This window comes from Trichoplusia ni, chromosome 7 (assembly GCF_003590095.1).
Source record: "Trichoplusia ni isolate ovarian cell line Hi5 chromosome 7, tn1, whole genome shotgun sequence".
Taxonomy (NCBI): Eukaryota; Metazoa; Arthropoda; class Insecta; order Lepidoptera; family Noctuidae; genus Trichoplusia; species Trichoplusia ni.
The window spans coordinates 4,044,960-4,072,346 of NC_039484.1; the positions used below are offsets into that span (position 1 = coordinate 4,044,960).

Sequence of the window (27,387 nt, forward strand, 5' to 3'; positions counted from 1 at the left end):
TTTATTGTATCAAAAACCTATCACTGGTGACGCTTTGTGATGCCTATTTGTCAACTAGGTATTTAGAAAATTTTATGTTATGCTTATGGTTATCAGGAGATGTCTTTTATTTCTGAAAAAGAATAATATTCGTCATAAAAAACCAGACATCAATAATATGAAATAGTTTTGAACGGATTTTTAGTCGCGAGTCAATCACTGCCATCTATCTTACATTATATAGAACTATCCGAAACTTTAAAGCAAATAGGCGTACGCTGTGTTCAATTATGCTACATGTTCACTAGGTGGCGCTTATAACAGAAACAAAAAATATTTTCATTATGGTTTATTTTTAATATCACAATACATAGTATCTTCTTTTTTTTTGGTTTTTCTTTATTTGCTCATTACATTCTATTCTACTTATATAATAATACAAAAAAAGTTACAGTCGATACATTCAATACATAAGATAATATTATTTTACATATAATAGATAAATTTTCCATACATATATATTATACCGCCAAATCTGGTACACATTCAATAATAATAAATATATAATAATACATATAATATTTATATAATTATATCGAAGTCCTTATTCACGCTGAGAATCATTAAGTTATGTACAGTCGTACATGTTTGAAACAATGAAGTATATTGTTTTACGCTCTGCACGATACTGGTACCCTGAACTGTTCAACTTGAGGTACTCCAGACACCTGAGGGTTCTGGCCCATTCGGATCTGGTTTCTGAAGGTCATGAACTGCTCGTCTGACTTAGGCCTGCAGATTACCTGCGCGGCTTGGACTTTGTAGCCCTCGCCGTGGCAGTGAGATTGGCAGGACGGTAAAGGCGTCGTGGTTATGCAGATCTCACCATGGTTCTCATGGTACTGCACCTGCTGTTGTACCTGGCATTGGCCTACCTGCTTCAGGTAGCTTCTGGTTCTGTAGACATTTTGGGAACCCCATTCCTGGTCTGTCAATTGTACGGCTTTCATCCATTCCTGGTCTGAGCGCAGAATCGCGGTATATTTGGGAGTAGACTGGTAGGCCTTCTGTTGGGCTTCCTTCTTCAGTTCTTGAGTTCGAGGGTCGATCTCGACATCAAGAGCATAAGAAGCTCCGTAATGCTGAGGAAGGTCAACCAAACCAAGAGGAGTCTGGTAGTCTTCACGTGGTTCACCGCTGTTGATACCACAGATACCACGGGTGGATGTACGGTAGTCTTGGGTGGTGAGAACCAGGCGCTGGCCATCGAACATGGCAAAGAGACGGCCGTTGCGGATGTTGAACATCAGTACACCGTCGAGGTAAGTGAAGTATTGCAGGAGAGGAGCTTCGGCAACTTCATCCCAGTACATGGTTAGTTCGCCTTCAGAGATTTTTTTGCTGTTGCTGTTAACTTGAACTTTGTAGGTGGACGCTGAGGGCTGGATTTCAATTTCAAGGTTCTTGCCGGTTTCGGTTCTGTAAATAAGATTTGTGATTAGTATAAATAATTGTTTGAAATATTAGATAAATCGTTATATGATTTTATATATTCGTTTTAACCACTGAGGGACTTGTATTTAAAAATACTTACATGTATGAAATGTAGATCTGTTGTTGCTCTTGGGTGGGTCTCCTTGCAAGGATGACCAGCTCGTCCCATTTTCCACGGTTGTAGTTGGATTCCTCCTGCATCACGACATGCCAGGCCGGTGAAACTTGGTAATCGTATGTACGGTTACTGAAAGTCCTTACTCGGTTGCCGTCAATAGCGCAGAAAGCTGTAATAAATAGAGGTAAGGTTAATTGTTTTGCTATAAAATTTGAAATCTCCAGTAAAGTATTTTTGCTCTTACGTAAACCGCAAATTGTTATTTTCTCTGTATTACTTACGCTGGTATTGGTAGTTGGTCATGTAGTTCATGATGCGCTGGTTCCAGCTAAACGGCCAGTAAGTAGACACCAGGTAAGGTGTGAACGAAGGGATGGGGATGTTGTTCATACGAACAAGTTCATATGGCGACGTCATCTCAAACCGTAGGATGTTGTCAATGTAGGACGTTTCCATTTCTATTTGCAGTTTACCCTCACCCAATCTCTTCATCGGGTTGACTTCAGTGTTCAAGTTTAATTGCTTCAGGATCTGGTACACTTGGTAAGTCGTGTTTATCAAGGCAGGGTTTAGGTTCCTGTAAGTCACTGAAGACTTAAAGCTGTTGGGTGCACTAGCCCTCATTAGCATTTCGTATGAAGCGTATTGGTAAAGGTTGCCATTAACGATTTCTTGCTGGGCCAGCTTAGCCAGAGGGAGGTTCTGAAGTTGTTCAGTGAACCACTTGGTACGTTCAGTGTTTCCTTGAATGTGGATGTTGCCGTTTTGACCAAACTTAACGTCTACTTCGTAGGTCATTCTAATGTCTTTCTTCAAGAGTTCCAGGAAGTTCATTGACGATATTTCGGGCCTGTTCACCTTGAAAACAGTGTTGATCTGTTCGTTACCTTGCTTGGCTGAGTTTCTAGCCACAAATAAGGCGCCTTGAATCTTAGCATCTACAGGGCTAGTGGCAATAGCAGCAGTTAAGACGTACTCCTGTTTTTGGGATCCCTCGAATGTTGCGCTGACGTCTACTACACGGGCTTGAGCGTTGATGATGCCTGATGACACTTGTTTAACCATCTGTTCCCTACGAACTCCACTGTTGGGGGTCACGTCGTTCATGTTAACAGCCTGTCCCAGCTGACCGTTCTGTTTCTGGTTATAGAATTGATCTGAAAAAATTGTATTGTTAAGTTAATTAAATGTGTTACATGATGTATTTTTGTTTAATAAAAAATAAGTAAATAAAAAGGTAAATAAATAGTTACCGTAAACAGCGGTTAAAGTGAGAGCCTTGTTTTGTGACGATTTTCCGAGGTAACGTAAGTTGTAGTGGGTTGTAGCAATGTCCTTGGGAGCTAAGAGGTTGTCCATGTTGTACAGAATCTGCATCATGTTTCCAGTGTTCCTGAAGTCCGAGGAGTAGGAGTATCCTTGAAGTTGGAAAATAGTTCCTGTCTGTTGACCAAACTTAACATCAGTGGACACTACCTTTCTGGAGCGTTCTACAACTTTGGTTGACTTGTCCTGCGAGCTGGGCACTAAAGAGTCCTTCTTTTGGTTGGCACTGTAGGGCCAGATACTGTAGTGAACAATGAGTGTGTCTTGTTCAGGGCGAAGAGGTTCAACCCTCAATTTGGACACTCCAGATTCCATCTGGACGTTCATTTTGACGGGAACGTTCACTTGCATTTTCCTCACAATACCAACACTGGCGAGCTGGTCGTTCAGTGTGTCAATGAACCCTACGCTTCCGTCAATGTTTCCAGCGACGGTGAATTGCAGTTCCTTGTTCAAGAGAACTGAGAATTCATTGCTTTGAGCATCACGATCGATTTTACCTTTAGCCTTGCCCTGAACGTGAATAACAACGGGCTCCTTGTATTTGTAGATGAACGGCATACCGTTAGCAATCGGGAACATAATAGACACCTGGTTGGTGTTGAAGACCTTGGTGTAATGCTTCTCGACGCCCTTTTCTAACTCTTTGAGGTAATCCATGATGTTTTGTGCGAGCATTGTAAGATCGTTTTCGTCAAAACTGAAGAATCTCTCTTGGTTAGAGATGGAGTAAAAGAAAGCACCTTCCAGAGGGGTTTGTGATTCACGTTTCAAGCTCAACATTTCTGAAATCTTGTTGGCTGAGTATTTGTGGTTGGCGTTGGACTTCTGCGGCTCCCACATCATTTGTCTGATGTAGTCGATTATGTCCTGGGTGTTGGAGAACGAAGTGCTGATCTGAAAATAAGGAATATTATGTTACCGGGGCTTACTCCTTATTTATGTGTACAAGAAGTGGTTTGTTTTCCTTTTCTTAGCTGATCTTACCAAGTTTTCTAGAGCCATTCCACCGATTTTGTTTCTCCAATAGTAGCTCTGGTACTTGGGGATGGCGTGGCTGTCACCTCCGATGTATGATGCTTTACGGAAGTATTCCTGTTCATCATCATTGATGTAACCGTCGTCAAAGTAGAGGTTGGAGTAGCGCATACCGAGGTACTCGTTGGTAACCACATTCCTGACAGCTTGCGCAGTCCTGGCTCTGTAATTCAATAGTAAAATATAATCATCATAGGTTGAATGGGATGGCTTCTTTGAATGAAACATAAAAGTAAATTATACCAAGGATAAAATAAAAAAATAACTTACAAGTGCCAGAAACGAGGGTCCTTTAAGTTCGCAGCAGTTTCGATGCCGTTTTTCAGGGCAGCACGTACTTGGATGCTGGGGTCGTCGTTGGTCATCTGTGCCATAACTTGCATCATTTCAGCGGTGGGGTGAGCCATGAATATGTTAAGGATAGCAGCTACTCGTACTTCGTAAGGCTCAGCAGTATTTCTTAAGATGCTGTACAGCACAGCACGAGCATATTTGTCCTGCTGCATGGTCAGATATTTGAGCTGAACAATCATTTGAACTCTAAGGTACGTAGACACTTGAATACGACCCTCCAAGTAAGGTGCGAATACGTATAAGATGTCACGGTGACCCAAGTTGCCAATGGCTTTTACGTACACCTGCGCTTTGCTCCTTTCGTTGTTCTCGATAGCTTGTTTCAACAGCTGAGAAAGCCGTGATAGGATCTCCTCTACTACAAACCGGTCGTACTTGCGAGCCATACGACCGTACATATGAGACGGGTAATAAGAATGGGCGGTCTCATTGTTCACTTGACCCATACGAATGAATTGAGTGGCAGCGAGCAAAGCAGTAGTGTTCAGACGCTCCTGTTGTTGGACTTCATGATTCATGGCAAGTTCGAAGAATTGGATCATGATTTCCTTGGTGGGGTAGCGAAGAGTCCTGGCTAAAGTAGAGAGTACCTGAGCAGCTTCCTCACCCTGGATTTTCTTGCTCTTTATCCAGTTACGAATCTGCAAGAAAGATGGAGGCGTACCGGCTTGGGTGACAGCATCGCGGAATATCATCCACATGTCCAACTTAACGTTGTTGTTCGATGTCCTACCGACTTCGATTCCGCGACTAGTTTGGGCCAGTTGATCAATGCTCATGGAAGCAATTACACGGACCAGAATGTTAAATTTGGTAAGGAAGTCAGCTTTGGGCATGTTGTTGGGATTTTGCAATTGTTGAGCGAGGTCCTGGAGAAGTTTCTGGGCATTCATCATGTTTTGTTTTCTGTCACCACGTGACTGGACGCTCATGTACAAAGCAGCGTAAGCAGGTTCGTTCATTTTTGGTAACTCATCATTGATGTAAGCTGAAGATGAGTCGCTGGAGCTAGAGCTGGATGTCTTCCAATCCTGGTTGAATTCTGACTGGTGCAAGTTGTCTGAACGACGCACTCTGTTCTTCTGCTGATTTAACTCTACATGGACATGTTCATGCGATTCAGATGATTCAAAGGACGCTGATGTCTTGTCGTGAATAGCCATTTGCCTTGTGCTCAATGCGTACAAAAGAGTCCTGATTTGGCGGTTGTTCTCAGTCATTTGCATTTCAACACCACTGCCCTGCTCAACGGCGACCAGGGTAAACGATACAAAGCTGTGTACTTCTGCTTTCTGCTGGCCATATAAGTGAGCGTGTGCGTGAACCGTGCTTGTGATCTCCGATTTGTAGATAGGACCTTGTTTGCCGGCAAGAATACGTGTTACGGCATTGTGTGAAATCAACTGCTTTTCGCGTTTGCTGTGAGCGGTACCCGTCCATTCAGCACCTTCGGGTACTCCGAAATGATAAGCAACACGGTGGTGGCAGTGGCCATAGTTCTTGCTCTTGGTAATCAGCATGGGGTCTTCTTCTGAAGCAAACTGAGGCAGCTCACGTCTCCAGTCAGCAGCTACTGGAGAAACTGAGTAAAGAGTTTCACAGTCGCCGGTCACATCAGCCTCCATCTTCTTGAACAGTCCTTGCTGGCGTTCGCTGTCGTAGCTGTCGTGATGGTTGTGCACATGGTTGGAGTAAGGCGCCAGCTCTGGCAACGCCTTCAGGGCTCAATTCATCGTCCGCGTCAAGTCCCCAGGTGTCCTACAGGTCAAGCTGGAAAACCCTCAGCAATCTCACTTCCACCAGCAGTTGCCGAACAACATGGCCTGTCCAGATTCTGTACGGCTTCATACTGAAGGTCTGAGGGCAGGGCCATGTTGTTCGGCAACTGCTGGTGGAAGTGAGATTGCTGAGGGTTTTCCAGCTTGACCTGTAGGACACCTGGGGACTTGACGCGGACGATGAATTGAGCCCTGAAGGCGTTGCCAGAGCTGGCGCCTTCCTGCAGACGTGCCAGAGCGTGGGTGTTCACATCATAGCGGTACTGTCTGCCGACTTGCCATGGCCATTGACTTAGGGAGTCCAGTCGCTGTTCGCTCAGTCTCCCGGAGGAGACGACGGCTGAAAATATAATGTTATGTTATTGTACTACATCCAAGCGGGGTTTAAAGAGTTTATTGAAATTGTTTCGGAAAAATGTATTGCATATAATATTACAATTTTAAAATTAATTGTTTCATTATAATTGTAACAATTTTTACTTTTAACAAATCTGGAAGTTATGTCTTTAAAATTAATTTCATGTATTTTGTCTTCTATTCAATGCGAAAATAAATATTTTAAAAGAACTCACCGATGAACGCCGCCAATACCAACAACTTCATATCTGAGTCCTCAGGGATGCCGTTACTCGATGGTTATTGGAGAAGTGCACTTCTGACAATCAAACGAGGGTCACAAGCTTATATACTAAGTTTTGTACACGTGGACCTGGGGCTAAGACCGACCCCTTGAACTTAGATCGATAGTTACAATGTTGTTGCATCTATTTGTTGAAACTGACTGAGTCGATAGTTCACTTATCTGAGATTTCTTAGACTAGGCCTTATTCTAGGCACCTCCTGTTGTTTATCAATGACTTTTCAACGTTACTTTCAACGCCACAAAATTTGTTTGTTATGTGCTTCCGTATCCAAAGGGTAAAAATGAAACCCTATTACTAAAGCTTCACTGTCCGTCCATCTAACCATCTGTCAGATCGTCTGCCACCAAGTTAAACCTTAATAACTATTTGTTATAGTTGACATTTTCACAGGTGATATAATTAGTTCATTTGGTACTAAAACATCAGTTAAAGGTCGAGATATCGTTAGTTTGTGCAGTCACTTTAGGCATTATATTTATGGTGAACCATTCTTATTTCTTATTCTTCCTATTTTCTACTTCTTCTTATTTATTATGGTCTTGGTTGATGTGTTATATCAACTGAAATCGAAAAATTTCAATGACCCAATCCAGTTTTTGTTTATGATTATTGGACATGACAAAATATATAATTTTGTAAGTGATTATTTAGATCATTATGTGTATTAAGACAAAACTTACTCATGTGTAATGGTGTATTGCTAGAAGAATTAAGAACTGAAAGAAAAAAGAAACAGAAGACTGTTTACAAAGTTCATCAAACAGACCTGCAGATTGCTGTACGTATATTTAAACTAGCGACGTATTAAATATCGGAAAATTTATCAAGAAAGTGAATCGGATTTCAACATTGTTGCATCTATAATCCGACCAAATGAATACAACTCTCAGATTAAGATAAATGCTGTGATTTTCGTGGCAAATGTAGCAGATATCGTAGACGGTTGAAACATCGTAGCACCTTACATAATTTGGTTGAGCTTGTAATATCGATGCAGCGATTCTGAACTGACGTTATTGATGTTGTTATATGATACTATTGGGTTAACGAACTGAAACACGGGTAAAGCGTGTTCTAGGCTTATCTTGATATAAACGTGTTTCTCATATGCGAACTTTATTGAACTGTTCCTGAAAACAACATGATTTACCTATGGACGTCCCGTGTGATCTTTTAAACGTTTAGTTTTTTATTTACAATATTGGGATAGCCCTTCTACAGTTTTGGTGCGTGACGATTTGCTTTGCTTTGCAGAGCACCGATTAAATGTAGGAGACGTTGCACCGCGGTTCAAGGCCCCAATTCCGCTATTTACTTGAAAAATTTAATAATTTGACACTATTTGTATTCTCCTTAGCATTTTGCCAACACTAAAATTGGAAATTCAGCTCGAGGCGGAACACTCACTGTCAATATAATGAATATCCAATTAATATTAAAGTCTAATAAAATTGCCATTGCCATATGAATAAGGGACTTGACTTGGACTAACCCATGTCCCAAACAGGTCTTTGGACCAAGGACCTAGTATTATATCTATCCTAGTCATTAGTGTCAAAGTTTGAAAAAAAAAAGCGGTTTTATCTAATTTGAATTGATGATACGATTTTACAATTTTTGATATAAAATTTTATACACGTTTTGGAATATTTTCGCAAAGACTTATTAATATAGACAAAGTTCAACGAACTCATAGGCGTCATTTCATTAACCTTTGCACAATGAAGCTTTTTACTATATTATTTACACGTGTAAAGCCTAACATTGAACCTGGAACGTCAAGCTAATTAATTAACTTACGATTTATTGCGCATCATCGGTCCAGCACGAGTCATAATACAAACTTACAATAAATTACGAAGTATTAAAACGCCTTTGGTTTACTTTTGAAAAAGGTAATTAAAATAAAAATAATTGTCCATCACTATTTCGTATAACGAATATTGTATAACGAATTTTCTTAATATTTGAATATATTTCATTTAATGTGGCAAAGAAAATGACATCAGATTATCACATACACAATTTGTGGGACGCATTTGTAAAATACAGATATAATACTTAGACCTTATTTTGGTCAATTTATGCAAACTTTTTAGAAATTGTAGACTATGTGCTAATGTAAAACTTTATGATTGTAAAGTTTCGTTAAAATTAATTCATATTCATATTTTCTATTGAATAAAAGATAAAAGTTTCTTTGAAACACGTTTCTTCTTACGCACCTACATTGTTCAATTATTGCTTCGGTAGAATGGAGAATTCGAATCCATTTCCAGGCTATTTGGCTTTCATTCGAATAGGAAATGTGTCTTGTGAATGGTTGTGATGTCTTGCAAGATCTATTTGACCAAAAACAATCCTATATCAACTACGGAAAACGTCTTTGGAGTTTTGTTTGTTTGGTTTTTCATTTAAACATGTGAGGGTTTAAGTGATGAACTCCAAAAGGTACGATTCCGGCTCCTATTAGGCAAAAAGGAAGGATGGGATACAAGGTCTACAACAAAATTTTTGAAATCTTTCTTTTTAACTAAATAGTTATAAAATTCTTATACCACAAATTTTATAATAGGTGAGGTATTACTTATTATATTGTACCTATTGTAGGAATACGAGAAAACGTTGGTGATATCACAACGCTCAATATAATAAGAAATAATAATATTAGGAGCCTGTTTCACCGCCGCCATATAAGAAATACTTGACAGACTTTTTCATACAAAGAATGCCAATAAAATATCTGCCAGATAGCTTATGAGTGATTGTGAAACTGGCGCTTAGACTACTGCACTAAACTATATACTGTTCACTATTCTACAATAGTGCTACATTGTAACGACAAGCAATTAATAGTTTATCAACAAGCTAATTATCAATAATAATAAAGTGATATCTGTTAACTCGCCACTGTCTTTAGTCAGGATCAAACCACGCTAAGACCGCTGTTTGCGCACTTTGCGTGTTAATATAAAGTTTAAATATTATTGTAATTTTTGTGTTAATTAATCAGTGTCCGTAAGGATTGAGGAGCCACATCAGATTTTTGAAATCTGATTTCACTATTATTTAGCAGCAATATAGTTTATTTAGCAGCACGAATGCCAGATTTAGCAGCAAAATATATCAGTAGATATTTAAGTGCAAAAGTGGTTCCTCAATCTGAACGTCTGAATTGAGGAGCCACCTAGAACTCGTTAAGTAATCGATGAATATTTATGAAAATTTAGCATCATTTAACAGCAATTTGGCATATCACCTTCAAAAAATTTAACTTCTGTAGGGCTAAAAAAAAGAAGATACAATACTTTTAATGTGGCTCCTCAATCTAAACTCAAGAGGTGAATTTCTATTCGACGTGGGCGTGTCTTAATATGTTCGACAAAATGATAATTTAGCAGGTGTTGTGTTTCTTTTTGCAGTATAGGAAAAAAATAGTAAAAGAAGGTCTACTGCCTCTACCCTGTAGAGGCAGTAGACCTTCTTAACAATATTTGTTCGTAAGTCCCAGTTTATTCTTTGCGATGCACCCCAAAACATCACTTGTTTTGAATGTAAAACTCTTTAAACTATCACTAAATTATTTGTATATTTTGGTAAGGAAAAACAATCAAACAAACATATTATAATTAATTCATTTATATTACATATTTCGTGTGCGTTAACTCTTGCCACAGTTTATGACACTAAACATAATAAAGTACGTATTTATGTTTTAGTCCTAATAAAATATAATACTATAACACAATTGGATTCTATTTATATACATAACTATACAACTTACATAATATTATGTACACTTATACTTTTTATTTAAATACATATTATATTATTATATACAGTGTTATTATTTTTTCCTCGTCCATATATCGTAATCACGTTGTTATGAAGTTATTTTTTTGGCAGTTTATTAATATTGAGGGTTTAACCTTAGCCACACGTCAATCTTACAGTGCTTTAACAGACTCGTTCTGAAGTTTGCTCCACTCGTCATCAGAGCGGAGGATGTTGGTGTACTTGGTGACAGGCTGGTACGCCTTCAGCTTTGCTTCCTTCTTCAGCTCAGCGGTCTTAGCGTCGCTGAACTCTCCGTCCAGAGAGAAGGCAGCGCCGTAGTACGCAGGCTGGTCGACCAGACCGAAGGGAGTCAGGTAGTCGTCGTCGACCTGAGATGAGCTCTTTCCACAGAGACCGTTGGTGGTGCTGCGGAACCCGTCAGTGAAGAGGACTAGCCTCTGGTTGTCATATACGACGCGGAGAGCGCCCTCATTGATGTCGAATACAAGAACACCTTCAGCAAGAGAGTAGTACTCCAAGAGAGGAGCGTCTTGTGTGTCGTCCCAGTATGAGGTCAGGGCTCCATCGGACACTTTGTTGGTGTTGCTTTTGACCTGAACTCCAGAAGGCTTGATGTCAAGTTCTAAGTACTTGCCGGATGAGGATCTAAAAAATAGGGGATAGTTAATATAGGAAATTACTGGCTCATTGGTCTAGTATACAAATATGTTTATCAGTTGTCTAGTAAGTACTCGTAATACCAGTTTAGTTTGAAAGTAGTTATTATTTTGTTATAAAATCAATATTTATACTGAAAAATGGATTATTTAGCGTCAATTGAATAAATGAATTAATTGTTTATAATAATACTAACTGGTATGAGATGTAGACCTCCTCTTGATTGTCGCTGGGCCTCCTTGCAAGGACAACCAGACCCGACTCGTCGACCATCACAACGTGCCAGGAGCTTGTTAGACCATACTCGTAGCTTCGGCCGCTGTAGGTCCAAACCTTGTTGTCATCTACAGCGCAGTAGGCTGTTTAATAAAAAAAAAAACAATTATTATAAATGTACCTACAAAAAAAATTACAACTTCATTATAAAAACTTACGCAAATGTTGGTAACCAGTGAACCAGTTACGAGAACGTTCCCAGGCCGTAGTTGGTGCATAGAATGAAATGAAGTATGGGTAGTACCGCATGCCTTCAACATTCTTCAAATTGAGGACTCCGTACTTGCTAGAGAACTTGAAGTTGGCGTAATTCTGGTAGTAGAAAGCCTTAGACTCAATTTCGATTTTGCCATCCTTGATGGTGTTGACCAAGTCTTCGTCCTCTTCCCAAGAATACAGCTCCTTTAAGATTTTGTAGGTTTCGTAAGATAAGGACAGGAAAGCGGGGCTGACTTCTTTGTAAGTTACAGTAGCCTTGAAGTAGTCTGGGGCGTGCGCCTTGATGATCGCCTTGTGGCAATCCCTCTGGTAGAAGTTTTTGTAGCTGCTGTCTCTCAAGCACTGCTTTGCTAAGGGGTCATTCCTCAATTTACGAGTGTACTCCTCGGTGCGCTCGCCAAATCCGTTGATTTTTATGTTGTCGTCATTTCCATACTTGAAGTCAACCTCGTAATTTACTTTGATTGGGTTCTTGAGAGCGTCTTCAAAGTTCAGAGGGGTAACTTTAGGTTTGGTTAGTTTGAACACAGCATTGATCTGTTCGACACCACGAAGGAAAAAGAGAGCCTGAATCTTATTGTCAACAAAGCTAGTGGCATAGGCACCGGTAAAGACGATCTCTGTGTTTTGTTCTCCCTCAAAAACGGCACTTAAATCTACCAACAGAACCTCGGCAGATTCGATTCCTGATGCAACGCGTTTGACGAACTGTGCACGACGAGCCTCGCTGTTGGCTGCAACTTCAGTAATGATGGCAGCAGGTCCAACTTCACCGCTTTCTTTCTGATTATAAAACGTGTCTGTAACAAAAAAGTATAAACGTTAAAGCTAAAGAATTGGTACATAAAATAACATTAAGTTTGGTTTTACTTGCTATATACCTATGTCTTCTTAGCAAGAGATTTATTTTTTAAAATTTGTAGTATCATTGTAAATATTAACAATAAAATAAGCGAATTATCGTAAAACTAATAAAAATGGTAAAATCACTTACCGAAGAATAAACTGAATGAGATTGCCTTGGTCTTGGACTCTTTTGCAACGTATTTTAGGTCGAACTCGGTTAAGGCAATGTCTTTTTGGTACAACAAGTCGCGTACGTTGGCAATGATATCTCCATCAAAAAGATTTAAACTGGGGTTCTTGTAATCAGCTGAGTAAGAGTATCCTTGCAAATGCAGTCCACCGAACTTTTCGTCAAGTGATAGCACCTTGTCAGGACGCGCGATAATTTTGGTAGAGGGGTCTTTAGTTACAACTTCATAGGATGATAACTTTTGCTGAGCTATGTAGGGTGTCACACTCAAGTGAATGAGGTTGGCGTCTTTCTCAGGAAGCTTAAAACTCAATTTGAGGCTTCCAGACTTCGATGCGGAATTAGCCTCGATAGGAATGTAAACTTGAAGTTTGTTTATGATGCCACTGCTAGTGAATACATCACCAAGAGTATCAACGAAACCAACTCTTCCATTTTCGTTTCTTGCGTATGTGACGGTCAACTTATTGTTCACAGATCCGGATGCTGCGCCACTATCCAGTTTGAAGCTTCCTTGGCCTTGTACGATGAACAAAATTGGCTCAGAGTAAGTGTAAACGAACGGTACACCAAAAGCAAGAGGGAAAGTAACGTAAACCTGCTTGTCGGTCAGCACTTTAATGTATTGGGCATTGATTCCATTGACAGTTAATTGCTCAATGTTCTTGACAATGTATTCGATGAAAGATGTCAATTGTTGTTCATTGAAAGTGAAGAATCTTTGTTGGTTGAGATTGTCAAGAAACAGGGCTCCTTCTAAAGGAGAGCGATCTTTACGTTTGATGTTCAGTAAATCGATGATCTTCTTAGCAGAGAATTTGAAGTCAGCATCGACATTACGTGACACTACTAGTAAGTCTGCGATGTAGTTAACTAATTCTTGCACATCAGAAATAGAATATGTAACCTGAAAATTAATTACTTTGGTCATACACTTCACATCAAAGTAAACTTAAAGTATATAAAGGTTAAAATAATTATAATTGAGTTAATAAGTACCCAGTTTTCCTCGGTCCAACCATTGCTCTTGAGCCTCAAAGCTGCTCTCTGGTATTTAGGTAAAATGCTGTTTTCACTCCCAATGAAAGATAATTCTCTGAAGTAGGTTAGCTCATCGTCGCTGGTGTATGCATCGATCAAGCTATCAGTCGAGTAGCGGTAGCCGAATTTTTCCTTAGAAACCACGTTTTTAGCTGATTCAGCAGCTTCAACTCTGAAAACAAAACAGCAGAAATCTGTTAATGGATTGTGATATTTAACTTACTTAAGTGAAACTTAAAAACTTGCACAGCAGATTGCTCTATATTATTAATACTCATCCATAGCAACTGACTACTTAAGATCGGATTTTTCGACTTACAAGGAAATTCTTACTGTCTTTACGAAAATGGATAATCCAAAAATACTCACAATTCCTTAAAGCGTGGGTCTTTCAGTCCTAATATGAATGAAATACTGCTTGCTAAGACAGCGCGAACTTGAGTGCTCGGGTCATCGTTTGTCATATGGGCCAAAATTTGGAACATCTCAGGAGTAGGGAAGGCCAAAAAGATGTTGAGAGCAGCAGCCACTCTGACCTCGTAAGATTCAGCTGTGTTCTTCAAAATGCTGAAGAGAACGGCACGTACTTGGTCGTTCTTCTCGTTTGCTAAGGTTTTAAGGCTGATAACAATCTGTGTGCGAAGATAATTGCTAACTGGAATACGACCGTCTAAGTAAGGAGCAAATACTTTTAAGATTGCGGGATGGGCCAAGTTTCCAAGAGCTCTGATATAAACCTGGGCTTTGCTGTCATCGCCGTCGGTGATAGCTTGCTTTAAATCTTTAGATGCGACTGGAATAACTCTGTCGACCACAAATGAATCAGCCTTAGCCAATCGAATGAACTTAGTGGCAGCGAAGAGGGTGGAAACATTAAGGAACTTCTGTTCTACAACAATGGGGTTAGTGGCAAGTAGGAAGAACTCATTGTATAATTCCTCATTGGGGTTGCGTAGAATTCCCGCTATTGAAGCAATGACTTCTGCGGCTTCTTCCCCTTCAATCTTCTTGTTCAAGATCCATGACTTGATCTCTTTGAACGCAGCAAACGTACCGGTTTGAGCAACCGCATCACGGTAGAGTATCCACATGTTATTCTTAGCAGCATTCTTTGAAGATTTAGCAACTTCGATGCTGCTAGTCAGCTGTGAAAACTGTTCCGAATTTAAAGAGTTTGTAAGACGCAAAAGGTTATCAAATTTGGCCAAAAACTCAGTAGATGATAGGCTACTGGGATCCTGCAATAGTGGTGTAATTTCTTGCAGCAATTTCTGGGCAAGAGCAACATTCTTTTCATCATACTCAATAGCTAAATTCTCATCAATCTTGTATAGAAGTGAATTGATTTTGCGAACTTCTTCGGAGAGTTTCCACTCAGCGCCGACATCCTTGACTGCAGCCAGGTAGAAGTTGACGTAACTGTATACTTCAGCCTTTTGCTTTCCGAACAACAGAGGGTTTACAAGGACTGTGCTTAATGTTTCCGATTTGTAGATTGTACCTTGCTTGCCGGCAAATATGCGTGATTCAGAAGTGTGCTTGATAAATTCATCGTCTTCTGGGGCTCCCGTGTCATAAGATACACGTCTTCGGCAAGAGTCATAGTTCCTGCTCTTTGTGATTTCGATAGGGTCTTCAGCAAAGTCCGGCAATACGCGGCGCCATTCCGCAGCGAGTGGTGAAACTGAGTATAAAGTCTCACAGTCACCGGTGACGTCAGCCTCGTTCTTCTTAAAGAGACCTTGGAAAGACTCCTTGTCAAAACTATTCGGGAAATTGTGGACATGTCCAAAAACAGATAAGTCAACTTGAAGAGCGCTGATCAGACCCTTGAGTAAGTTATCGAAGGAAGTAGGCAGATTAGAAGGAACGTTAACAGAAAGCACACGGCCTCCATCAACCAAGATCTCGAAAGGTTGGTCAAATTTCTGAACTAGTTCGAACTGCAGGTTCTTGGGTGCGGACTGCCAATTTATTTCGCCTTGAAATTTGGCATACAATGGGTCTTGTAATTTGGCAACGAGCCGACCTGGGGTTAAAACGCGCACAATAAACTGTGACTTGAAAGCATTGCCGCTGCTGTCGCTTTGTTCAAACTTGGTCCAGGTATATGAGTCCACATTGTATGTGTACTCTTTGCCGACTTGCCAAGGCCAGCTCTCAGTCTGTGCGAGCGGGCTCGACGCGACGGCGGCTGAAAAATATAACAATGATTATTTATTTAAAATCTCTCACTACTTTAATTACCCATACTGCAACCTTTTTAACTGAAAGAAACGGTAAGCCAAAATCAATAAGTTTTCATCTAAAGTGAAAGCCTATTTCAGGCTCTTTTGTCCCATTGCGTTTTGCCGTAAAGTGAAAGAATATTGAATAAATTTACTATTAAGTTATAAGAATATTCGCCTCTGGCAAAGCAATTTGCTGAAATATATTGTTTCGAAAAGTATTTGTTTGTAAACGAGCAGTTTGTTGGAGTATCTAAAGTATATATTATACACATTTATTTCGACATAATATTTTGCTACATGTTTTTTCACCAGCCTTTTATTAAAGTGGAATACCCCATTGCTGAGAGCAAGCTTTAACTATTTGTTCCACTTTAAATCTTTTAATTTAAATTAAAAATAGTTTGAATAAAACTCACCGACGATCGCCGTCAGTACCAACAGCTTCATGTTCGAGGGATCTGCAGTGGTCGTTCAGTGTTGATTGATGGCACACTTCTGATGTCCAGAACCGTAAAGCACAGCATTATATACCGCCGTCACCGCTCGTTAGGTTTTAGATCGACCTCTGAACCTACACATTATCAGAACTTACGTTGGTGATTGTCAATTTTGGTTTTTAATTGTTTGTTTTTGTTATTTTTTGTATATAGGCATATATTTAACAATAACATAATGTATTAACTCTTTTTTATGTTTGTTATGTTAAGTTTGTTTTGGCATCTTCGCCCATCTTCTTCCGTTCCACGTTAAGCATACAGACATATTATGTAGATGATGATGATGATGGATACCTATATTTAATCGAAACAAATCGTGGTTAATTCTATTATTACAGTCGCCATTCATTACACAAAAATACAATTATTTCAGTGGCAACCCTGGCACAAAATAAATACGAGCTGATTTCTATTTTTTACCCTGTGTATTTTCTTATCAATATCATATTAACAATACATTATTTCTTTGCTTATTTACTTTAGATAAGAGGATGACATGTTATCTCATTAAAATTTATTTTTGGTTTTACCAAAAGTTTGCATCCGTAAGATTAATTGCTTTTTATGTGCCTCAGACTCCAGTTTCACTTGAACTTTAATAGTTTTGATCATAACCGCTTAAGCTAATGACAGGTTTAGCTAAGCAGGACTTGTCCCATGGTGTATCCATGACGCTGTGACGCTAGTGAGCTGATTCTTTTCGACAATGGCGACAGTCATGTTTGACAATTTACTCGTAACTGATGGCTTATGGTTTTTAGTTTGGTTAGTGGTAATGGTGATTTATTGTGGAAGTTTTGACGCATTGCTAAGACCCTGCCTCTTTTTATGAAACTGTGATTCAGTTGTAAAATCAAGTTAAGTGTGTTATCCTACTTCAAAAACGTTTTGTACTTGTAAACATTTGTTTCTATTGTGTAATGAATGTCACTATTAATTTACCTTTCAGCACTGAAAGGAATCTATTCTTAGGGAATTTTTTTTTTGAAATTAATAAAAAATAGTGACCATTTTCGGAATACTGTTTCTGGCATTATAAAATAATAGTTTTTTCTAAGAAACATAGAGTTAATTAAAAGATAATTTATCCCACCGTACAAGTCCAAGTCAGTTGATGATAATAACTTTCTGGCTATCGTAAGTGTATCTGAACTCTTTCGCTTAGGAAAGGATAGCTATAATTTGACAGCTGGTTATACAGTTTATTGAAACATTCTTCCGATTTGTCTAATATTAAAGATCTGCAATCACGTTATTATCATAATAAACTATGTAGCTGTCTATTAATATTGCGAATCTATACTAATATATAAAGCTGAAGAGTTTGTTTGTTTGTTTGAACGCGCTAATCTCAGGAACTACTGGTCCGAATTGAAAAATTATTTTTGTGTTGAATAGAGCATTAATCGAGGAAGGCTTTAGGCTATAAACCAACACGCTGTGACAAAAAAAACCGGGGAGGTATACCTAAATCATAACTTATATCTTCTACCCACGGGGACGAAGTCGCGGGCAACAGCTAGTCTGTAATAAAAAGCAAGCTCAGTAAGCATTTGACGCCGCGCCGTTTATTTGACGAGAGGTGACTCACTTTGACATTAAAGCAACAAAGATAGATAAAAGCCTTGTTTTTTTTTTTGTTATTTTTACACTTTGCAGTTCCAGAATACCGTGTTCTGAACTTTGCCTTGGTGGCAGCGAGGCTTGTCATAGCTCGTCATACACATGGATACAAATTATTACAGGACATATATGTGGAAGTTATTCAGATGCTTTCGCAAGGTTTTTAACTTACCAAGAAAACAACAAAATCTCATTGATAACTCATTATTTTAATCATATGGTTTCTTTTTGAAGTTTTCTGATTTGGTTATTACATAAACAATGAATACTGGATATTATTACACAATACATATTATTATTTGTTCTATTATTGTTTTTGCATGTTTTTACAGTCCTTTGACAGATTCGTTTCCGATCTTGCTCCACTCGGCGTCGGAGCGCAGGATGTTGGTATACTTGGTGACTGGCTGGTACGCCTTCAGCTTGGCTTGCTTCTTCAGCTCCGCGGTCTTAGCGTCGCTGGACTCTCCGTCCAGAGAGAAAGCAGCGCCGTAGTACGCAGGCTGGTCGACCAAACCGAAGGGAGTCAGGTAGTCGTCGCCGATCTGAGATGTGCTCTGGCCACAGAGACCGTTGGTGGAGCTGCGGTGATCAGCAGTGAAGATGATGAGCCTCTGTTTGTCGTACACGACGCGGAAAGCTCCTTCGTTGATGTTGAATATTTGAACACCTTCAGCGAGGGTGTAGTACTCCAAGATAGGTACTTCCTTGTCGCTGTCAAAGTATGAGGTGAGGACTCCCTCGGACTTCTTGTCGACGTTGCTCTTGACCTCAACACCCGTTGGCTTGATGTCGAGTTCTACGTATTTGCCGAAGTTAGTTCTGTAAAAATAAAACGTCTTAGGTCATAACAAAGCCATAATGAACAAACACCTCAGTGACATAGCGTCATTCAGAAACAATCGTTCATTTATAAGTATGACGTTAAGAAACTTTATAGATTGTTAACGACTTACTTGTATGCAATGTAGACTTCTTCCTGGTTAGCGCTGGGTCGCCTGGCAAGAACTGTCAGACCGGCTTTGTCGTCAACCATGACCACATGCCAGGAGCTTGTGAGGCTGTACTCGTAGCTGCGACCACTGTAGGTCTTAACTTTGCTGCCGTCGACAGCGCAGAAAGCTATTGAAGAAGAAAAGGTTATTAAGGACACGGTTTATGAATATTGAAATAACAAAAATAATAGTTGGTTTTACACTTACGTAGGGTTTGTTCGTCAGTGAACCAGTTACGGGAACGCTCCCAGTTGGAGATAGGCGCGTAGAACGCCATAGCATAGGGGTAGTAGTACATGCCTTCGATGTTGTCTAGTTTGAGGACTCCGTACTTGCTTGTGAACTTGTAGTTAAAGTACTTGTCGAAGTAGAATGCCTGAGACTCAATTTCGATGGTGCCATCTTGGATAGTGTTGACTAAGTCTTCGTCCTCTTCCCAAGAATACAGTTCCTTTAAGGTTTTGTAGGTTTCGTAAGTCAAGTTCAAGAAAGCGGGGCTGACGTTCTTGTAAGTCACGACGGACTTGAAAAAGTCGGGAGCGTGCGCCTGGATGATCACGTTGTAGCAATCCTTCTGGTATAAGTTACCATTGCTGCTATCTTCCAAGCACTGCTTTGCCAAGGGGCTGTTTCTCAGTTTCTGAGTATACTCCTCGCTGCGCTCTCCAGTGCCGACGATTTTGATGTTATCGTCATTGGCGAACTTGATGTCAGCTTCGTATGTAGATTTGATTGGGTTCTTGAGAGCTTCCTCAAAGTTCAGAGGGACTATTTTGGGTTTGGTCATTTTGAACACAGCATTGAGTTGTTCGGAACCACGGAGGAACACGATGGCTTGAGACTTGTTGTCGACAAAGCTGTTAGCATAGGCACCGGTGAATACGAAGTCCACTTTCTCTTGTCCATCAAAAACAACGCTGAAATCAACCAGCTGTACATTAGCGGATTCGATACCGGAGGCAACGCGTTTAGCGAACTGTTCACGACGAGCGGCGCTGTTGGCTGCAACATCAGCGGTGACGGAAGCAGGTCCAAGGTCTCCACTTACTTTCTGGTTGTACAACGACTCTGGAATACAAGAGATGTGGTTAAGTAAAGGTTCGTAAGTGAAATATTTCGTACTTTACACAATCATTTGAACTATTATCATACCTAAGAATAAGGTGAATGAAACTGCCTTGTTCTTAGACTCCTTTGCTACGTAATTCAGATTGAACTCGGTTAAAGCAATGTCCTTTTGGTACAACAACTCTTGTACGTTGGCTACGATATCTCCGTCAAATAGGTTCCAGCTAGGGTTCTTGTAGTCAGCTGAGTAAGAGTATCCTTGCAGACGCAGTGCAACGCCAAACAGTTGACCTAAGTTTTCGTCAGCTGAAAATACCTTCTCAGACCGTTCAATGATTTGGGTGGATGGGTTTTCACTCGAAGCCAACCACGAGTTTGACTTGTATCTAAAATCTGTGTAAGGTGTCACGCTTAAGTGAATTAGATTGACATCTTCCTCGGGGAGTTCGAAATATAGATGGTATGTTTCCTTATTTGCGTTGATGCTGGCCTTAAGCGGAACGTTGAATTGAAGCTTGTTAACGACGCCTGAGTAAGCGAACACGTCACCAATAGTGTCTACAAAACCGACCTTGCCGTCCAAGTTTCTGGCATATGTAAACTTAAAGACATTTTTCACTACTTGGCCTCCACCGAAACCGAATTTTAAGCTGGCTTGGTTTTGAATAATGAAAGCAGTCGGTTCACTGTATGCATATATGAAAGGCACACCAGCGGCAACTGGGAATGTCACGTACACACGTCTGTCAAAAACGACCTTAACGTAGCTGCTTTCAGAACCATGAATTAAACTTTCGGCGCCTCTAAAGAGACTGACGAGGAATTCTCCTAGTTCGCGTTCGGTGAAAGTAAATAGTCTCTGCTGGTTCAAGTTGTCAATGAATAGGGACGCTTGGAGGGTTTGACGGGCTTTCCTTTTGATGTCCAATACTTTAGTTATTTCCTCAGGGGAGAATTTCAAGTCAGTGGCGACTTTCTGCGGTCCTGGGGCAGATACAACATCCATGATGTACTCGAAAAGGTCCTGCATATCTGATACGGAGAGTGTGGCCTAGAAATGAAAATGAAATAAGATTAATCATTCATTTTACCTGTTCACACGAATTATTTTTATTGATATCTATAAATTTAACGAAAAGTAAGCAGTACTTAGTATTTATTACAGTTTATAGTTACTAAAATTTTGTAAGATTATAGGTTTAATAAAGGCGGTTGAATATTTACCCAGTTTTCTTCGGTCCATCCATTTCCTCTTAATCTTAGAGCTGTTCTTTGGTACTTAGGTAAAGCGCTGTTTCCACTTCCAATGTAAGCCAGTTCCCTCAAGTAGCCCAAGTTATCTTCGCTGCTGTATGTGCCAATGATACTGTCGGTAGAGTAACGGGCACCGTACTTTTCTTTAGCGACCAAGGATTTCACTGAGTTAGCATTCTTAACCCTGAAAAGTAAAATTCACATTAATATGCGAGTATTATAACTGAACACATGACGTTATAAAATTGATGCCGACTAAAACAATATTTTTTTTGAATAATAACTATGGAATAGAACTTACAATTCAGCGAAGCGCGGGTCTTTAAGACCAGCGGTGTAAGTAATACCGCTGACTAAGACGGCACGAACTTGTGTGCTCGGGTCATTGTTGGTCATATGAGCCATTATTCTGAACATGTCAGCAGTGGGGAAGGACAGGAAGATATTGAGAGCAGCAGCCACTCTGACTTCGTAAGATTCAGCTGTGTTCTTCAAAATGCTGAAGAGAACGGCACGTACTTGGTCGTTCTTCTCGTGCGCCAAGGTTTTGAGGCTGATAACAATTTGTGTGCGAAGGTAAGTGTTAACTGGAACACTACCGTCCAAGTAGGGAGCGAATACGTTCAGGATTTCAGGGTGAGCCAAGTTTCCAAGAACTCTGATGAAAGCGTCGGCCTTGCTGTAGTCACCATCGGCGATGGCCTGCTTTAAATCTTTAGATGCGAGTGGAATAATTTTGTCGACCACAAACAAATCAGCGTTGGCCAATCGAATAAACTTGGAGGCAGCTAAAATGGCGGAAACATTAAGGTACTTCTGTTCCACAACTACGGGGTTAGTGGAGAGCAGGAAGAACTCAGTAAACAGCTCCTCGCTTGGGGTGTGTAGACTGCCAGCTAATGAGGCGATTACTTCAGCGGCTTCTTCTCCTTCAATTTTCTTGTTCAAGATCCATGACTTGACTTCTTTGAATGCTGCAATGGTACCGGTTTGAGCGATTGCGTCACGGTAGAGTACCCACAAGTTTTTCTTAGCGGCATTGTCCGAAGACTTAGCATCTTCAAAACTGCTAGTCAAAAGAGCAAGCTGTTCTGAGTTTAGAGAGTTTGTAAGATATACTAGGCTCTCAAATTTAGCCAGGAAATCGGAAGACGGTAATTTGTTGGGCTCCTGCAATAATGGTGCAAGTTCCTGGAGCAGGGCTTGAACCTTAGCAACGTTCTGTGCGTTAAACTCAATACCCAAATCCTCTTTTTCGGTAAACAACAGTGAGTCGATTTTGCGAACTTCTTCTGAAATTTTCCATTCCTCGCTAGGGATTTCTTTAACTGATTCCAGAGAGAGGCCGACGTAACTGAATACTTCAGCGTTCTGTTTGCCGAATACCAAAGGTTTAGCTACGACGGTGCTCAATGTTTCCGATTTGTAGATTGTGCCTTGCTTGCCGGCGAATATGCGTGATTCAGAAGTGTGCTTGATGAAGTCTTCGTTGCCTTCTGGGACTCCTAAACCAAAAGCGACAAGCTTTTTGCATGAGCCATAGTTCCTGCTCTTGGTGATCTCGATAGGGTCTTCAGCAAAGTCAGGCAATACACGGCGCCATTCTGCAGCGACTGGTGAAACTGAGTATAAAGTCTCACAGTCACCGGTGACGTCAGCCTCGTTCTTCTTGAAGAGACCTTGGAAGGATTCCTTGTCATAACTGTTGGGGAAGTTGTGGACGTGTCCATAAGTAGATAAGTCCACTTGGAGACCGCTGAGAAGACCCTTCAGTACGTTTTCGAAAGAAGCAGACACAGTCGAGGGAACACTGACTGACAGAATGCGACCTCCGTCAACCAGAATCTCGAAAGGCTGGTCTACATTGGGAACCGCTTTGAATTCCAGGCCAGCAGGTGCAGACTGAAGGCTGATTTTGCCTTCTTTCATCTGCGCGTACTGTGGGTTTTGTAATTTGGCAACGAGACGACCCGGGGCCAAAACGCGAACGATGAACTGAGATACGAATGCATTGCCGTTGCTGCCACTTTGTTCAAACCTGGACCAGGTGTAGGTGTCTACATCATATGTGTACTCTTTACCCACTTGCCAGGGCCAGCTCTTAGTCTCGCTGAGCGGACTCGCTACCACGGCGGCTGAAAAGAATGGTCTTATAAGCAAACTTGTAAGGGTGATAAATGAGATTAGAGGTCATTACAAAAAAAGTTACGAACTATTTACACCAAGATTGTGAATATTAAATCGAATTCAACATTTCATGAATGTTATGATATTATTAATAACTGAACATGTAATTTTTATTTCTGGTCTTATCGAAATTGTCTTATAGAAACGACAATTTTGCTTTCACCAATAAATATTTACCGAGAGTTGAGTAAGTATTTAAGTAACATTTTTCATCGTCAAGCTGAAACTTAGATTTTTTTACTACTAAAGTTTTTTTATGTTATATGAACATGGAAACTTATGAACTGAAAAATGGAACTCTAATAGGCACGGATGTTTTACGTATTTTAGCCCATCTAGCCAAGATGTTGGCAATAGTTAACGTCAGTAAATTACTCTAAAAATGTATGGAAATGATATTTAATTTCGATAAGTCACGTGGCTAACCTATCATCTCCATACCTTCGAGTGTTTTCTACAGACGTTAACGATTATAGAAATGCCACATGGCTAAAGAGGCCGTACAAAAAACCTTTAAGCGGTAAAATAATAAAATGTGCACTCACCGACAATCGCCGTCAGTACCAACAGCTTCATGTTGCTGGATGGCACACTTCTGATGCTCTGGACTGTGGAACTCAAGTTTATATACTGCCCGAGCTCACATTAGTTTTTAGATTGACCTTTTGATCCTAAACTTTATGATAACAAATATATAATTTTCAAACGATCTATAAAAATTATGTTATCGGTATGTTAGCACCCTAAAGATTGGCACTTCACACCTCTTTTCCAAATAATAAAACTTTTTAGTGACAGAGCTACACAATAGTGAGTGAAATGTGATATCTTTCACTGGCAACACCTTCCTATTTAAAAATACGTTATACTTTTTTTGCGAAATTATGCTCGACGATTATTTTAACGTTATAAACAAAACAAAACGATACTTTGCGATTAAAATGACTGTTATTTATTTTTAGTTACTCTATTAATTGGAAAATAATAATTCTAAATTTGCTTTTGCTTTTAACATCATTGTGAGATTTTTTGAGCGAAAAGTAAACAAAATGACAAATAACGTCTAATTCTTATTAGTTTATTATTTACTAGCTGTTGACCGCGACTGCGTCCGCGTGGTTAAAAGATATAGGTTATGGAATTGTTCAAATCGGTTTAGTTGTTTAGACTCCATCCGATTTGGGCCCGTATTTGTAAGATATTTCTGTTTGGCTTCTATTAATCATAGCGCGATGGTAGATATAAATTCTATAGTCTTCCTCAATGAAGATACTATCTAACACCGACATAATCTACCACCCTCTGTTAATTTTACTCTTTTCTTTATCTTTCGGTGCCCATGCCGGTATGAGCGCCGACCACGCAATATTTTTCAAAAAAATTAAATGCCTAATTACTTAACCTCTTGATACCTTTTTAATGAAATACCCACTTTGTCTTCAAAATAAAATATGCGTACGTTAATCTGTGATAATAGAGCATTCAAATAGGGAAAGAGTTTTCGAAATCGGTCCAGTAAATCTTTTCAGTCATTACAAACATACATACCAATCTTTCCTTTTTATAATACTTACTAGCGAGCAGCCCGGCTTCGCACGGGAGTAATGCTAATATACGCTACAGAATTTCTTTAAAGTTCTTTATTTTGATAAGCATTCATACCATCGTTATGAAACTACTTTGGAATAAGCGTTTGCAATCAAAGCGTAAAAAAATAGTAAATACATTTGAAACCTCTAAAATTGACTATGTTCCTCTACTAAATTATGTATACTTTTAACTTAAAAATATTCCTTATAAATCAACTCAATAAAAAAACGCATCAAAATGTGTCAAGTAGTTTCAAAGATTTTAAGTAGTCAAGGGGAAATAGGAACAGAAAAAGCGGTTCTGTTTTATAATATGTAGTGATTAGTGTAGATGATAACAATACTTACAGACAACATTTTATCTAGTAAGTACACAAACTTTTTTCAAAATGTAATGACAATAACAACAGCATTCTGACAGTTGCTATGGTTACAATTTTTGCTTATTTCTCGCTAAAACCACATTTCGAACCATTACCACCTAATACCAACCCTTTTTTAGATAAAAAGTAGCCTCTCCTTTCCCAGGTTCTGGTCTACCTGTATAACAAATTTGATGACAATCGGTTCAGTAGTTTTGGCATGAAAGCGAGACAGACAGAGATACTTTCGCATTCATAATATATAAGTATGGTTTACAAAAATTTACTACAGCACTGGCAAGTTACACTAAATAAAAAAATGACGGAATGCACTCCTGGAAATCTTTTAACAAATTTGGAATTGTCAGCTAATAATTTTGCAGGAATTGCTTCAATTATCAGTATAAAAATTCTATCATTTAAATTTGGTACAGTAATTATTTATTGCGCTATCGTACACAAACATGACAATTCATATTTGTTAAAAGTTTATCTCTTTTGTTTTCGTCTTAGGAATTTTCGATTAGATCACGTTTTCTGAGGCGAGTTCAATTTTTTTTATCCATTACAGAAGAAACATAATATTAAAGTAATAAAAAATATTTTTTTTGACACTCAGCCCGTTCTCTCTATCTTATTATCTGACTGCTATAGCGGAGGTCGTGGGTTCGATTCCCACCCAGGACAAATGTTGTGTGATGAGCATGATCATTTGTTCTGGTGTCTGGGTGTAATTTATCTATAATATGTATGTATTTAGAAATATATATGTAAGTTTATCAGTTGTCTGGTTACCATAACACAAGCTCTGCTTAGCTTGGGATCAGATAACCGTGTGTGAGTTGTCCCAGGATATATATACATATATTATAATATTATAAACGTGAACATTTATTTATGTGTGCATGGCTGTTTCTCACGCAAAAACCACTCAACGGGCTTAGACTGGTTAACCAGTTTTTATTTTCCCGTGGGATTATTTTTGATTTGTAGCGGGCTCGCCCACGGGCAACAGCTCTTACGTCTACGCTATAGCAGTCAGGGCTACGAACCGCCAGACCAGCAGGCCATTCAATGATATAATAAAACTATTTGTCATTCATGTTGTTTGTGTTCATCATTCATGTCTAACATTCGGTCTAAAATTTCGTCTAACATTCGCGTAAACTTAAGAATCCTCTATTTGTCATTCAGTTTATTTTTCTGACATCAGGTCAAATGAGCAATAAGCTTATAGCTTGATCGTCACACATCGGTCTTTAATATAAACCAATAACTTTGACAAATCTGCAAATTACCATATTTAGATACAATAGTGTCTCTAAATAACAATAATTCTTATAAATAAAAACTTTGGAACCAAACTCATTATTATTTTCATGGGACCCTATTTTAAAGTCAGTGAAAGTCATAACTATTTTGATTCTGCTCATAATAATTTTCATAGAATATCCGATTAGAATTTCAATGATTGATACTTTGTTTAACGTATTTCTTAATTTTGAGCATAATTATACTCAAAAACTGTTATGTATGTCATGTTGAGTCTTCAAAAACTTCCACAACTGGGCAGAATATTATTATCTGTCTGCACGGATAGCCGAGTGGTTGAGGTCATCACGCCAAAATCACTTTGCGCAACGTGTCGCGGGTTCAATCCCCACGTAGGACTAGCATTTTTGTGATCCACGACTGCTTGTTCTGAGTCTGGGTGTCTTTGTGCATGTGAATTGTATGTTTGTGAAACACCTCGCTACACAAGGATTTAAGGGTGCGGTGAACGAATACTTTTCCATACAAACGTAATACCAAAATCATTGTCG

The 27,387-nt window shown here is 39.4% G+C and overlaps 2 protein-coding genes across 2 annotated transcripts; both read right to left on the minus strand.

Moving 5' to 3' along the window:
• Positions 1-520: 520 nt before the first annotated feature.
• Positions 521-6,753, minus strand: LOC113495829 (vitellogenin-like). The gene is given in 8 exon segments (XM_026874800.1): positions 521-1,458; positions 1,574-1,760; positions 1,873-2,748; positions 2,845-3,814; positions 3,905-4,118; positions 4,226-6,059; positions 6,062-6,427; positions 6,660-6,753. Coding segments are annotated over 8 exon segments (5,286 nt in total). The 5' UTR covers positions 6,691-6,753; the 3' UTR covers positions 521-650.
• A 3,601-nt stretch (positions 6,754-10,354) lies between these two features.
• LOC113495875 (vitellogenin-like) lies at positions 10,355-24,322 on the minus strand. The gene is made up of 14 exons (XM_026874871.1): positions 24,159-24,322; positions 21,728-23,561; positions 21,397-21,610; positions 20,257-21,223; positions 19,312-20,172; positions 19,066-19,231; positions 18,439-18,931; positions 16,406-16,460; positions 14,128-15,952; positions 13,717-13,930; positions 12,676-13,624; positions 11,621-12,481; positions 11,383-11,545; positions 10,355-11,174 (listed from the first exon to the last, which is right to left on the minus strand). Exons 1-14 carry the CDS (start codon positions 24,187-24,189, stop codon positions 10,679-10,681), a joined length of 9,129 nt encoding a protein of 3,042 aa, XP_026730672.1. The 5' UTR covers positions 24,190-24,322; the 3' UTR covers positions 10,355-10,678.
• Between the last annotated feature and the right edge of the window lie 3,065 nt (positions 24,323-27,387).

What these genes read in the sequence shown, in the direction of transcription:
- LOC113495875 (XM_026874871.1), bottom strand. Translation starts at nt 24,189, where the DNA reads ATGAAGCTGTTGGTACTGACGGCGATTGTCG. An exon ending in GACCCGCGCTTCGCTGAATT is followed by an intron (nt 21,611 to 21,727) that starts GTAAGTTCTATT and finishes TTTACTTTTCAG; the next exon opens with GGTTAAGAATGCTAACTCAG. An exon ending in GTTGGACCGAGGAAAACTGG is followed by an intron (nt 13,625 to 13,716) that starts GTACTTATTAAC and finishes ATTAATTTTCAG; the next exon opens with GTTACATATTCTATTTCTGA.